The sequence below is a fragment of the Notothenia coriiceps genome, unplaced genomic scaffold (assembly GCF_000735185.1).
Source record: "Notothenia coriiceps isolate Sejong01 unplaced genomic scaffold, NC01 NC01_scaffold00008296, whole genome shotgun sequence".
Classification (NCBI taxonomy): Eukaryota; Metazoa; Chordata; class Actinopteri; order Perciformes; family Nototheniidae; genus Notothenia; species Notothenia coriiceps.
The window spans coordinates 256-13,215 of record NW_011340997.1 but is presented as its reverse complement, the minus strand read 5'-3'; the positions used below and the strand labels follow the sequence as shown (position 1 = coordinate 13,215).

Below are 12,960 nucleotides of genomic sequence, written 5' to 3'. Positions count from 1 at the left end.
CCCTCTTCTTCATGTCTCTTCTACATCAACATGCGTCCCCTCTTCTTCATGTCTCTTCTACATCAACATGTGAATCTCCTCCTAGAGCACCATTAGGCGCGTTCACACCAAGTACTTTTCCCACAAAGGTTCCACTGAGAACTCTTTAGTTCTGATGAACTAAGTACAGATCGTGTTCACACCGGAAATTAGTCCCTGGGGGTGGATTACGCAAATGAAGCCGCTGACGTCACTTCTTCTTCTTCTGCTGCTTTGGGTTTACTGGCAGGCCGCAAACAACTTCACGGCGTATACTGCCGCCCAAAAGCAGCTTCTACTGAAGCCTTCCGAGTAAACGGCCAGAATGCCGACACCTCCTCATCTCCACCGCTCCCATGTTTTATGTTGTGTTGTCATAAGTTAGTCTCTCTGCGTTTCTGCGCTGGGCTAATGCTAATGCTAATAATACAATGCAAGGATAATAAAATGGCGGCTTCACAAACGTTTTTGGGAGTTTGACGGGGCGTGGTTTGCATTCCGCCCAGCCAATCAGACACAGGAACCTTTTTCTCCCACGAAAGTCCCTGCTCTCTAGCAGGGACTGAAAAGGGGGTAAAAAGGTTCTCTAGAACTAATTTAGTTCCTGGGACTTTTTGGTGTGAACGCAACTAAATCGTAGTTCTCAGGAACCTTTGTGGGAAAAGTACTTGGTGTGAACGCGCCTAATGTCTCTACTCCAGTAAATTGTCTTGTTGATTAGATTAATCAATAAACAAGCAAATTGTGTTAGCAGACGGATCAGGAGGAACATGCAGAATGGTTAAATCAACTTTCTAAATTTCAATACTATTAATGAGCCACCACAGGCCAACACTTCCTTTGTCCAATGACTTGCACACTTCTTCCTGTTGACCTTCCCCTGAGCCGTATGCAAAACATGTCAGTGCTTGCTTTCGGTCTTCTTTGTCTGATGATGTGGAGAATGTGCACAACTCTCTGCAGCGAGCGATAACACACTAATCTGTTTCCTCCGTCAACAGGACAGAAAGAAAAACTCTTCACTTTACGTAAATGCAGCTAAGAGCAACACTATAAATATTTTAAAAGAGAAACAGTATCAAAGTGCAAAGTTATAACCTCATTTAAATAATCATCGCCTCTTACAACTCTCTATAACAGCGGCTTTTAACTCCACCTTTGATTGTGGACATTTGGAACCGGTATATATATATTTATTTTGACTTCATGCATGATCTAACCACCATTGTAGAAACTAGTTTGACCAGTTCCAGACCACATAAGACCGTCTGGTAGGGCTGAAACACTCTCCAGGTCTCACCCAGAGACTCCGTCAGCGTGGCTGCTGGGCTGCGGTGCAGAACGTAATGAACCTCGTCCTTCAGGTGCACAATGGTTGCAAACGACCCGTCTCCTTGTGCCCCGGCGCCCTGGTGAGGAGAAACACTTCTGTTCCCCGTGGCCCCCAGCCTCTCCGCCAGGGGCCAGTTCAGAGCCACGTCCAGCAGGTAGAACCGGAGCGTCCTGTTGGTGTGACAGCGCAGCCCTGTGATGCCTCCCCCCTCCTGAGAGGACGGAGCAAGGGGGGAAGACGGAGGTGGGAGGGGAGCTGCTTGCTCCTCTTTGGCTTGTGATTGGTTGAGCTGAGGTTCTACTTCTCTGCAGCAGGCACTGTATTGGCTGAACGGGCTGTAGCTGCTCAGGAAGTGGCTGCAGCCCTCGGAGGTGTTCAGAGACGCAGCAGGCAGTCGGTGGAGGCAGCAGTGATGGAGATGAGACTGGAACACTTCTCCTCCCTGAGTGGTGGAGGAGAAGGAGCAGCGCACAGAGGAGCTGCTCAGGCTGGATGGTGACAGACGGAGGCAAACCTCACACACACTCGCACTGAACTCTGGGAGAGGGACTGACTGGCAGCACGAGTGGGGGGGGGAGGTTTCCTCTGAGCTGGAGTGGTTAGCGTTGTCACAGGAATGATAACGCACAGCAATGTCTGCAATCTGAAAGACAAAGGAAAGAGAGTTCAGTCAGACAACTCACGTGTTCTTAATATGTTTATTAGAGCAGCATAGTTTGAGTTTGGAGTCTGGGCTCGGGCCTCATCACTCCACAGATTTACAAAGAACATTGAGTGATGATTAGATAACTATCACCCGGGCCTACAGGTGGAGCTGGGGTGGTGGTGTGGTGGTGGGGGGGGCAGGCAAGCAGCAGCAACATGAAACACAGCAGCAGCAGCAGCAGCAGCAGCAGCGAGGCAGAGGCAGGAAGACCTGACAGCTTCAATAGAGCGGCATGTTTAGGAGAATGTGATTGGTTGGTTGTAAGAGGGACGAGGTGCGTCACGTGTTAGTGTATCATTGGTGCTCGAGTTGACTGCCTGAACTAGCTCACAGGCTTCGCCCCATTTGTAATATATATATATATATCATTATTTATTTGTAACAGGTGTTCTTGGTACAGACATCTGGGTTAAGGTAAGACAGGTTTAATTACATAGCAGTTTTCAAAAACAATAGTCAATTTAATCTGTTTACATAATAATGCAATCTGTGAAATTACAAAAATAAGCATTTTCTTCAATTCAATAACTCAAAAGGAAAGTGGTTCCAAAGTGCAGTGCAGGAAATGTAATAGATATTGGTGGAAAAGGGAAAGGTTTTAAATCTTGTCTTGTTGTTTCAGGTAGTTTATTCCAGTTATGAAGTTCAAATTATGTAACTTTTTATTATATCTTAACTTAGTACTTCTTTTTAATGCATGTCACATATTTAACATATGTAACATTAAGCTCTCTGTGGCTCTTTTTCCTGCTGCAACTACGCAAATGTCCCCTCCGTGGGACTAATAAAGGTATTCTGATTCTGATAAATATATAATAAGATAAAATATATATGATGTAAGTGAATAATAGAAATATACAAAAAGAAAGCTATGAAAGACCTAAAACAGAGCCCTGTGACAGGAAGTAAAGGATCGAGTTTCCATCTGAAATATTTCTTTCTTTTGTTCAGGTACAACTGAAACCTGAGGCCTTTCAATTGTCTCTGAGGCTATCCATCCTGAGAAACTGAAGAAGGATTCTTTAGTCCGTTGTATGAAAGGCAGCCTTAAGATCACGTCCGCTCTCTATGTGAGCTCTCTCTTGATGCTCACCTGCTGCAGCATTGGACTGGGTTTGGTCCCGAGTGGGTTGTGCGGCAGGAACAGCAGCAGAGCCGGACCTTTACTCAGCTCGTGCTCTAGGAGGCGGGACTTAGTTCCTGGAGGCTGCAGCCATTGGAGGACGGTCTCGCGGTGTTCAAACACCCAGCTACATATGGCCTCTGACGTGAAGTTGCGTTCCCTTCGAGGGAAAATCTGACGCAAGAAAAAAATAAATAAATAAACGGGATTGTTAGCATTCATCCGAAATGAAAGTCAAATGTAACTAGCATTTCATTATTCCAACAACAGCTTCTTGGTGACATTGCTTACCAATGAGGAGTTAAATCTTCTGTTGAGATAAACAGATTCATCTTCTTTAAGAGAGATGGCCTCGGCCACCTGCTTGTTGGTCACAACGCCGAAACGTACAACACCACGGAAATCTGCACCGGAAAAACATAGAGACTGAGGACTGGATTGGACATTTCTTATTCAGGGTATATGCAGGAATCCTGAAGTCAAATGTAAAACCTTTTAAAACCTTTTTTAAGACCCTTTCCAAACATTTTAAGACCTCATCGCCACTTCGAGTTCTAACCGGTTACCTTGGCGACACACTTTACCTCACATTTACTATATACAGTATTGATTGTCCTTCCTCCTTATCCTCCAACCATTTGGACGCAGACTTGCATTTCCCCATAACGATGTTGTTTAACAACCGGCGTAAACGGACCTTCACGCGCTATCAAGCAGTGAGCGTGCGGTGTCCTGTTCAGATGACGTGAAATCCATTCAGGCAGACTGTAGAATACAACCTCTTTGGACTATTTATATACTTATTGAAAACAAGCTACAAAATGTAATACCTTGGGAAATGCCGTTTAATACTTTTTAATAGCCTTAATTTTCGCTAAATTGATTTATCAACTTTTAATACTTTTTAAGACCCCGCGGACACCCTGATGTTCCATATACTACTTACTGCTATTGTCAATCATATGCGTTTTCCATAAGCGAGCTATATCTATCCTACATACTTGACACACATACGACTCTACGATCTTCAGTTCCGATTGATCATCATCACTTACCCCTTTTCAGGGCCTTCAGGGCAGAGGAGAGATACGTGATGTACCCCGGGGGCTGAGGAGAGGAGTTAAACTGGAAGAAGCCCACCACTCGAGGCTGGAAACAAACAAGAGACAACCAATTAGAATACACCATATTGAAATATAGCCTTAGACAGTTTAACACTAAGGTTGATCCACAGATCTTATTTGAGCAGCTTGCATAACTGTAACTGCACACACTGTGAAGATCAAACTGATTCTCCATCAAATGGCCTGAAGGGCTGGCTTATCTAAAGCCAGTTGAGTAGCACTTGAAATGTTTGGCTCTATGAAACCTGATGCACTTATATGATTCTGTTTTCTTCAAGGTTGTATCTTCCTGGTCGAATGCACTTACTGTAAGTCGCTTTGGATAAAAGCGTCAGCTAAATGCAATGTGATGTAATGTAAAAGTCAAACAGTACCTCGTGATAGGAGAGAAACTCTTTGAGTGCGTCTCTCGACGGGAGGTAAGTGAGCGGTGTGATGACTCGGAGGATAAAACTCTCCACATATGGAGCTACATACGGACCCTTGTACTCTATAGGCCCAAACCTGCAGCAAGGAAACACAAAGACAAAGAACATCGTGGATCAATAAGATGACCTCACACCAACAGCTCAAATGTACCAATCAAATGATTTTAAGGTTGTCTACTACGTGGACTGATCATGAGACGAGACGCATAAACTATTTCTAATCATTGCCATGTGAGTTCGTTATCTAACTCTTGCAAAATGTACTGAAGTGGAAACTGAAATGTCGATTAGTGTGCACTCTCCTGGTAAACAAATAAACAGGATTTGAATAGCTAAAAACCTGTAGTGAAAGTAGGGGGGAAAACATGGACACATTATCCACTTCTCAGGACAAAATGCTAATCATTTACTGGTCCCTGCTTCTTAAATGTAAGTATTCATATCTTTAAATGTTGTCCGAATGGAACTAGAAATGTGAAGATGTGACTTTGGGAAAGTAAGAAAGTGTGTCAGCAATAAGATGACTCATTTGGTCTTGTTAGAAACGTCATTATGTGTTTTTAAACCACATTAATCCTATTAATTGAAGCCAGAGTGTCAAAGTGAGAACTCTGATAGGAAGGGCGTCTTACCTTCTATAAAACAGGTGGATGATCGGGTACTGATAGAAGCGGTTTTGCTTCCTACATTTCCCATGATTCCACCAACAGTTAACAGCTAGAAACTGCACCTGTGTGTGTTTGTTTAGAGAGAGAGAGAAAGACATGGAACAACTATTTCCATAACACAGACCAGGTATAGTGTGGGGCGTTGTCAGAGAAACGTCCGTCCAGGTGGTATTCAGTCTCATTTACATAACACGTTAGCATTAACTCTGAGCCAGAGGAACATCCTCCCACCAGTCAGACACATTGCAGTAAACAGGATTTTCACGCTGAACTTAAAGATGGGTTTGACTTTATAACTCCAGCAGATTTCTATAAACCTCACAATAACTGAGCTGCTCTTTGCGGCTGGTAGCGTATTTAGACTGTTCTCAAAACATTACGATTACTACTGTTAACTATATTTACTCTCGTACATGTATTCTGTAACTCATAAGCATGCCACTATAACAACACATGTTCTGCTACCTTATCAGTGATCATACACACGCGCTGTAATGAATGGTGCCATTTGGTATGGAAACACTCCTGCAGAGTGCACGTTGTGACCCCTCAGGTGTCCTGTACCTGTTTAGCGAGCTTCTTAGCCACCTGCTGCACTTCCTGCCTGGCAGCCATGGAGTGCGCACACCACGGTGCATAGAAGAAGATCAGAGAAACCTCCGCCACGCTGCGGAGACGCTCCACCTGCAGAGGAGATGGTAACGTTATTGATAAGTTATTGACTTTGCTAGATTGTAGTTCTCAATGAATGCATTATTATTATTAAAGACTGACAATTGAAGTAATACTTTAAAGCGGATGTGTGTCTCTTGGTGTAAAGAAGTGGAATTCTTTACTGAATGATTTAAAGGGCTGTAAGAACATTGTTAAGTTCAAGAAAAGGTATAAAGAAAGCGTATTTAGACAGATGAAGTTGACTGTTGATTGTGTTCTCGTTCAGTATTTGTAAGCAACTGTGACTGAAAGAATATTGCTTTTTAATGGTTATTTCATTTGATTTATTTGTTATTTTTTTGTAAGAAGGGGCAGGTCAAATAAGATTTTCTTCCCTCTGCTCCTTTCCAAAAATTAAAACATTATAAGTGTACTTGTTTTGTTTTAAAATAACTCACATGTGGAAAAAACGAATAAATACAATTTTTTTAAAAGTACTTTGAGAAACTATTAGCCGACTCATCGAGCTGCAGACATGTTATTATGTAAGGCAATGGCAAACTAATGTGCATGAGAGTTGGGGAGCAGTCAGGTGAAAGCTACATTAGGAAACATTTGAGTAAGTTTCACGCACATGAAATGTAATGAAGACTACATGTAAGCTGTATGTACTCTGCAGCCTTATGTTGCTCCTTTGTTGTGACTGTCCTCATATCCATTCAACAAGTAGTATGTATCTGCGTACATTTCAGGAACACTTGACTCCGGTGTGTGTGTTTCTCACCTGGTCTAGCTGACCCAAGTACAGATCCACTATCGGGGCCTCGGCAGAGAAGAACCGCACCGGAGGCCGAGCTGCTGCCACCACATTCTTAGCACGGCTACAGGAAGGACAGATTTCAATGTAATTACAAAGCAATTAGGTTCCCTCTATCAGGCAAAGCACTTCGCCTCTGGGGTTGACTTGACGGGCAGGATGTGTCTGAGATCAATCGTGTACAATATGCAATCAATCCAAAGATAATTTAAGATGGAAAGTATGTGCTGTTAAGTGCTCTTATGAATTGTTAATCAATTAATAAGTCAGTGGACTGAAAATGAATCACTGACAAGTTTGATAACTCTTTATTGGATTGTATTTATTTAGCTAACATACCAGGAGTTATGTAATTTAAATCTATTTGGTTTTGGACCTTTGATCAGACAACAAGAGCACTTTCAAAATGTATTATTACTTTGGGCTCAGAGAACTTGCGATGGAGTTATGTTTACAATAAATGGGTATACAATATATTTAAGATCAGCTGCAGATCATGGAGACCTCAACTGGTTTATGGGAGCAACTAACAATTATTATAAATTCATGTTTTGTTCAGGAAACAGTCCAGAACCCAAAGATAATCCTTCTTTGTACTATAATGATTAACAAGGAACGCTAGGAAATCTTTTGACTTGAAGAGCTGGAACTAGATACTGATTAATAAAGACAAATGATTGACCAAAATAATTGGTTTGACTTATTGTTTTCACTTCTTTAGCTGCTAATACTTGTTTGACTTGTACTTCAATAACAACTTGAACGTCTTGCTTAAATGTTTACAATACTCAATATTCCCCCACAACCAGCTAAGCAGGATGTGTCTTAGATCATTTGTTTGCTATTTGCTTCAAGTTTCTGTCTCCCCAGCTGAACCTCCACAGCTGGCCTCACAGGAACATACATGTGTTGTTTACTACAGAGTTATGACGTGAACACTGTTGACTTAAGAGTCATGTACAAATACAGACGCGCAAACCGTATTAAAACTAAGAAATTAAAGGTATGATAGACTCCTGGGAAAAGGACTGTCTGTTTAAAGTGATTATAGCATTAGTTAATCCTCCTGTCCTGCAGTACACGCCAGTATTAGATTAACTCCACAGCATTATGAAGACCCTAATTACTTCCAAGTAGCTACATTGTAATTAGGTGGAGCTAATTTACGACTTTTCAATGCTACAACATGTATCTCTCAGCAAAGTAACCCACATGTTGAGTCAGTTATGGTTGTCTCATGTTAGCCTGGTGGTCACAAAAACACACTATAAACTAAGTGTATGTTAAGGCAGCTAAGTGTGTTACCTGCATGTGAACTTGACGGCCAGTACGAGCAGCACTCCGAGCAGCACAGACCCGCAGAGCAGCCCTGGTCTCCGGGCCATCAAAAACAGCACCTGCCGGAGAGAAGACTGCCGCACCCGGCGCAGCATTACAGGCGGTCGGCGGCTCTCCCTCCCATTTATACTCCCCGGCTTACGGCTCTCTACGCGTCCATTTGCCTACCAAGGGGCGGAGAGGAGGACTGGTTCGACGGGGAGGAGGAAGGAGCTAACCTGGATTGGACATATGTGCTGCTGGTATTCAAACACGGTCACACCAACCTTTCTTTCCCACGTAGACTTTTCACTTCCGCAACAATGACGTAAGGGAGGGACCGTCAAATGTTGTTAGCTGTTTAAAGCGCACGGTGCATTTAAAAATTAAGGACATATGGGTAGAATAACATACGGTATTTTGGTTGAATGAGAAATAAACGGGTTTATATAATTATAATGCTTTAATATTTGGACATATATTGTGTTTTTAATAGTTTTTTGGTGTTGAGTCTTTCTTGCTGTTTTGAGACAGTCCCTACGTTGTTGTAGTGACAGCCGTTGCTGCCATGACGATGGTCGACCACTAGAGGGCGGTCGTTTAAAGCAAACGGTGCATTTAAAAATCAAGGAGAACTGGGTGAAATAAAATAGGGTAGCCTACTTTGATGGAACGCGAAATAAATTTGTAAAAATGTATCATGTTTTAAAAACTGCAATATAACTATATTTGTAGTTATTTTTGCGTATCGAGTCTCTCCCTGCTGTTTCCGGACAGTCCCTATTTTTGTAACTACAGCCGTTGCTGCCATGACGACGGTCGAACACTAGAGGGCGGACGTTGTAAAGTTTTCAATCAATCAAATCGTTTTAAATAAGATTAAAGTTATGATTCATTGTTTTTGATTACATTTATTAAAAATGACTACAGTGACACCTTCATTGGCAATGACAATCTTGGATCTAAGGCTCTCTCCAACAATGCCTGGTAAATATATATAAGTAGGCGGCCTATAGGAAACAAATAACATGTACATGATTAAAAGCCAAATCAGCATTTTAGGCATCAAATCATTTTATTTACCTTTCATGTGAGGTAAACTCCCCTTCTGGGAATTATGAAACTGTGTGGACAGCTACTACTCAAGTATTTGAGAAGAAAGGCATTTGTTTAATATTATACATTTTTAAAAATAGTTCACATAATAGCATCTCCAGAGCCTTGTTGATATTGCCCTTATAAACATTTTTATCTTATGTTTAAATGACGTAAATGACTATTTCACGAGAAAATAATCCACACAACCCGATAGCATTATTTAAAAATCTTTATTTGTTGTCATTATAGAACATTAAAGAACAAAATCACAGTGTATAACTCTTAAGTGCAAAAAATGTAATAAAAAAAATAAAAGTATTTGATTAGCTCTACCTACCCGTCACATGGAAATGTATACTGCAAACAAAAGGTTTCTGAACAATAAAAAAAGAATGTGCAACACAATATTTGTCAGCAAGTACAATCTGCTCCGAACAGTTTCTACTTAGAATCATAGGAATTAGAACATATCTTTTATAAGCATCTCCATTTTTTTAAGACCATATGTTTTATTTCAATGCTAAATGACACATGAATAGAGTGCCACAGTGACGCGTCCTAAAACCCGGAAGTAAACTCCTTCCGGTCCCTTCGACAAAAACCAATGCAATTTCTCCATAGGATTTTGGAAAATAGCTGGAAATAAGGTCTGTGGTTGACACACATTGAACAGACCGATCACGTTTTGTTCAGCCGGATAATATCCATATGTCTACCCTACTTTTATCATTTTCTAATCATAAATCTATCGATTATTTTCCAAAATCCTATGGAGAAATTGCATTGCTTTTTGTCGAAGGAACCGGAAGTGGTCAAATGCTAACTTACTTCCGGGTTTTAGGACGCGTCACTGTGGCAAAGGGAAATGGGCATCTTGACTTCCTGAATCACGCTTCATTGTTGAACATTTGCTCATAAAGACGCCATTTTAGTTTTTCTTCACATCAACTGTAAAGCCTGAGGTTTCCGTCAGGCTGCAGAACTACAAGCCTCAACATTTGACACATTTCACAACCATATCACCAAACCTCGCATGGGGAATTTTCCGAGAGCTCTGTGGCACTAGGACTGCATATAAAGCCAGGACTGCACTGCAATGATTTAAATTCATGCCAAATAAGGATTGCTATACAGTACACGTATAATTCCAAAAAAAATTAAATTATTTTTGAACCAGCAGTTTTTTTATTTTAATTTGTTTTGGATTACATTTAATAAAAGAAGCCAGACAAAAATGCATGTACTGATGTTTTAATCCACCTTCAGGCAGCATATGCGTCAAAAAAGCTCTCCTCTCATCGGATAACAGCCCTCTCTGTGCTACAAAGCTTTCAGAAAATTACTTAAGAGGCCAGGCAATTTCTTAACTGCCCTGTCGACCATCTAGGCAATGTGGTTTGTGAATGCACTGTGCACGCAGAGAGAAATCACTGCAGTAATCAATAACATCACAGATATTTCAGCGATTCTCATCTTGTTGGTTTTGTTTCTTGTACAAAAGACTCTCTTGTTCCACATGGCAGCCATCCAGCAGAGTCAAGTCTTGGAAGCGAGAAAACTTCCTTGCCAACAGCGAGTAAGCCAGTCTCATATGAGTATACTGCTGAAAATAAACGCCCTCTCCTCTTCAGCAACTCTTGATATTTGCTGTGAACTGTATGGTATTAATGGAGCACTGTTAGCATGCAGTTTGTTACAGAGCCTGTGTTTCTGGGTGCATTAGCTGCTGCACCACCAGGTCTATATTAATGATGGGACTGAAGTACAGAGCCCAGTAGAAGAGGCAGTTGCACACAAACTGAGGGAAAAAAGGCCACAGGAGGGCGAAGGCAAACCCCTGAGAGAGCATCTTCCACAAGTGGTTCCACATCTTGCGTGGCATAGCCCTAAGGAGAGAGGAACATAGAAGTCAGTGAATAAAGTCTTCTCCAACTCCGAAACCAACTATAACTTCATTTGTAGCTTTAAGAGAACAATGCTTATCTTCAGGTTGTATTTTGTGCTTCTACTGTGACATGTTTACATGCTTTAATGTTCAGAACGTGTTTTATTTTTCTCATGCTGCAGCACTTCTTTTCACCCTGTATGTAACCAGGACGTAATCTACTCTTTTTCCAAGTGTCCTTACACACAAGAGGCGACTTAAAATGTATTTAAAAACATAAAAACACAGAACATAAAACCCCCTGCCAAGTGTTTACCTGATGCTGGCTCTCGCCCAGAGTCTCCACAGTGCGCAGCCCTCCAGCACGGACAGCAGCATGGCGTTCACGATGATGAAGCGAGACGTCCAGTAGTGCACGGCCAACCAGTCCCAGGCAAACTCTGCTATCAGCTGGTATGGGAGCAGGAGGTACTTCACAAGAAACTCTCCCCACTGCCGCCAGCTGGGCTCCATCTGACAAACACAGAAACATCATATGAAACAATTAAACTGGTATGAATGTTAAATATATGAGTAGAAATAAATTGTACAGTAATTAAATATCCTGCATTATATTTGTTACTGGAAATTTGTGTTTCCACTTGTACATTTTCCACATGTATATATTTCTTTTAACTTTTTAAATTTGTAATGCTATTTTATTTATATTTCTGAAATATTTCGGAATGTTTATTTCTTGTGTCTTAATTTCTCTTATGTATATTGCCTTGTGTTTTTTATCCTGCTGCAACGAAGACATTTCCCAAATTGGGATCAATAAAGTATATCTATCTATCTATCTATCTACCTAACTATCCATCTATCCATCTAACTAACTATCTATCTATTCATCTAAATCTAGTTACCTCAATGAAGTACATTATATTTACATGCAAGTGGACGATGAGATGTTAAATCAAGATAGTCGTTGATGTGATATTTTTGTCGGAATAAGGTTACAACATATCATTGTTAGAGTACTGCCTATTTAACATTTCCAAAATATTCTTATTTTTTATTTCAGTGTGTGATCATGGGGAAAGATGACCCGAAACCCCAACTTTGAAGAGGACCTAAGAGAAGGATACACCAAGTTTGCAAAGTGTCACCTGTGTGTTGAGGAAGCTGCTCTCCACTGACTGTCCGATGTTTGTGATGGCCGGACAGCAGGTGTGCAGGAAGGGCAGGAAGGTTTCCGAGTAGTCGAATAAATACAAATAGAAGAGTGTGAGGCGGGGGGAGCGCTTCAGCGCGTACAGCAAGAACAGCGACTTCCCCGCATTAGTAACCTGGCAGAACGTAAGAGAAGAACAGGTATATAGAGTAAGAGGACAGTCATTTGTGTGAGAAATATGACAAATACTATCTGGAGATTCAGTGAACTCTTCAATAGGCGCTTTCACACCGGAGTACTTTTCCCAGTATAGTTCCGATAGTTCTTGAAATGTTGCGTTCACACCAAAAACATCCGGAACTAGAACTTAGTTCATGAGAACCTTTCCCCCCCCTTTTTAGTCCCTGCTAGAGAGGTGGTACTTTCGTGGGAAAAAAAGGTTCCCATTTCTGATTGGCTGGGCGGATTGCAAACCACGCCCCGTAAAACTCCGAAAAGTTTTGTGAAGCCGCAGTTGTATTTGCTGGCATTAGCATTATTAGCATTAGCCCAGCGCAGCAACGGAGAGAGACTAACTTATGGCAACACAAAAGAAAACATGGGAGCGGTGGAGATGAGGAGGTGTCGGCGTTCTGG

At 41.5% G+C, this 12,960-nt stretch overlaps 2 protein-coding genes across 2 annotated transcripts; both read right to left on the bottom strand.

Moving 5' to 3' along the window:
- Positions 1-1,238: 1,238 nt before the first annotated feature.
- txndc11 (thioredoxin domain containing 11) lies at positions 1,239-8,480 on the bottom strand (the record flags this gene model as incomplete). The annotated part of the gene is made up of 9 exons (XM_010770064.1): positions 8,177-8,480; positions 6,839-6,935; positions 5,965-6,084; positions 5,365-5,462; positions 4,679-4,808; positions 4,236-4,329; positions 3,472-3,584; positions 3,151-3,354; positions 1,239-1,994 (listed from the first exon to the last, which is right to left on the bottom strand). Coding segments are annotated over exons 1-9 (1,740 nt in total), but the record flags the coding sequence as incomplete, so codon positions are not given.
- A 1,963-nt stretch (positions 8,481-10,443) lies between these two features.
- Positions 10,444-12,636, bottom strand: LOC104944519 (bifunctional apoptosis regulator; the record flags this gene model as incomplete). The annotated part of the gene is made up of 3 exons (XM_010770063.1): positions 10,444-11,172; positions 11,488-11,684; positions 12,320-12,636. Coding segments are annotated over 3 exons (707 nt in total), but the record flags the coding sequence as incomplete, so codon positions are not given.
- Between the last annotated feature and the right edge of the window lie 324 nt (positions 12,637-12,960).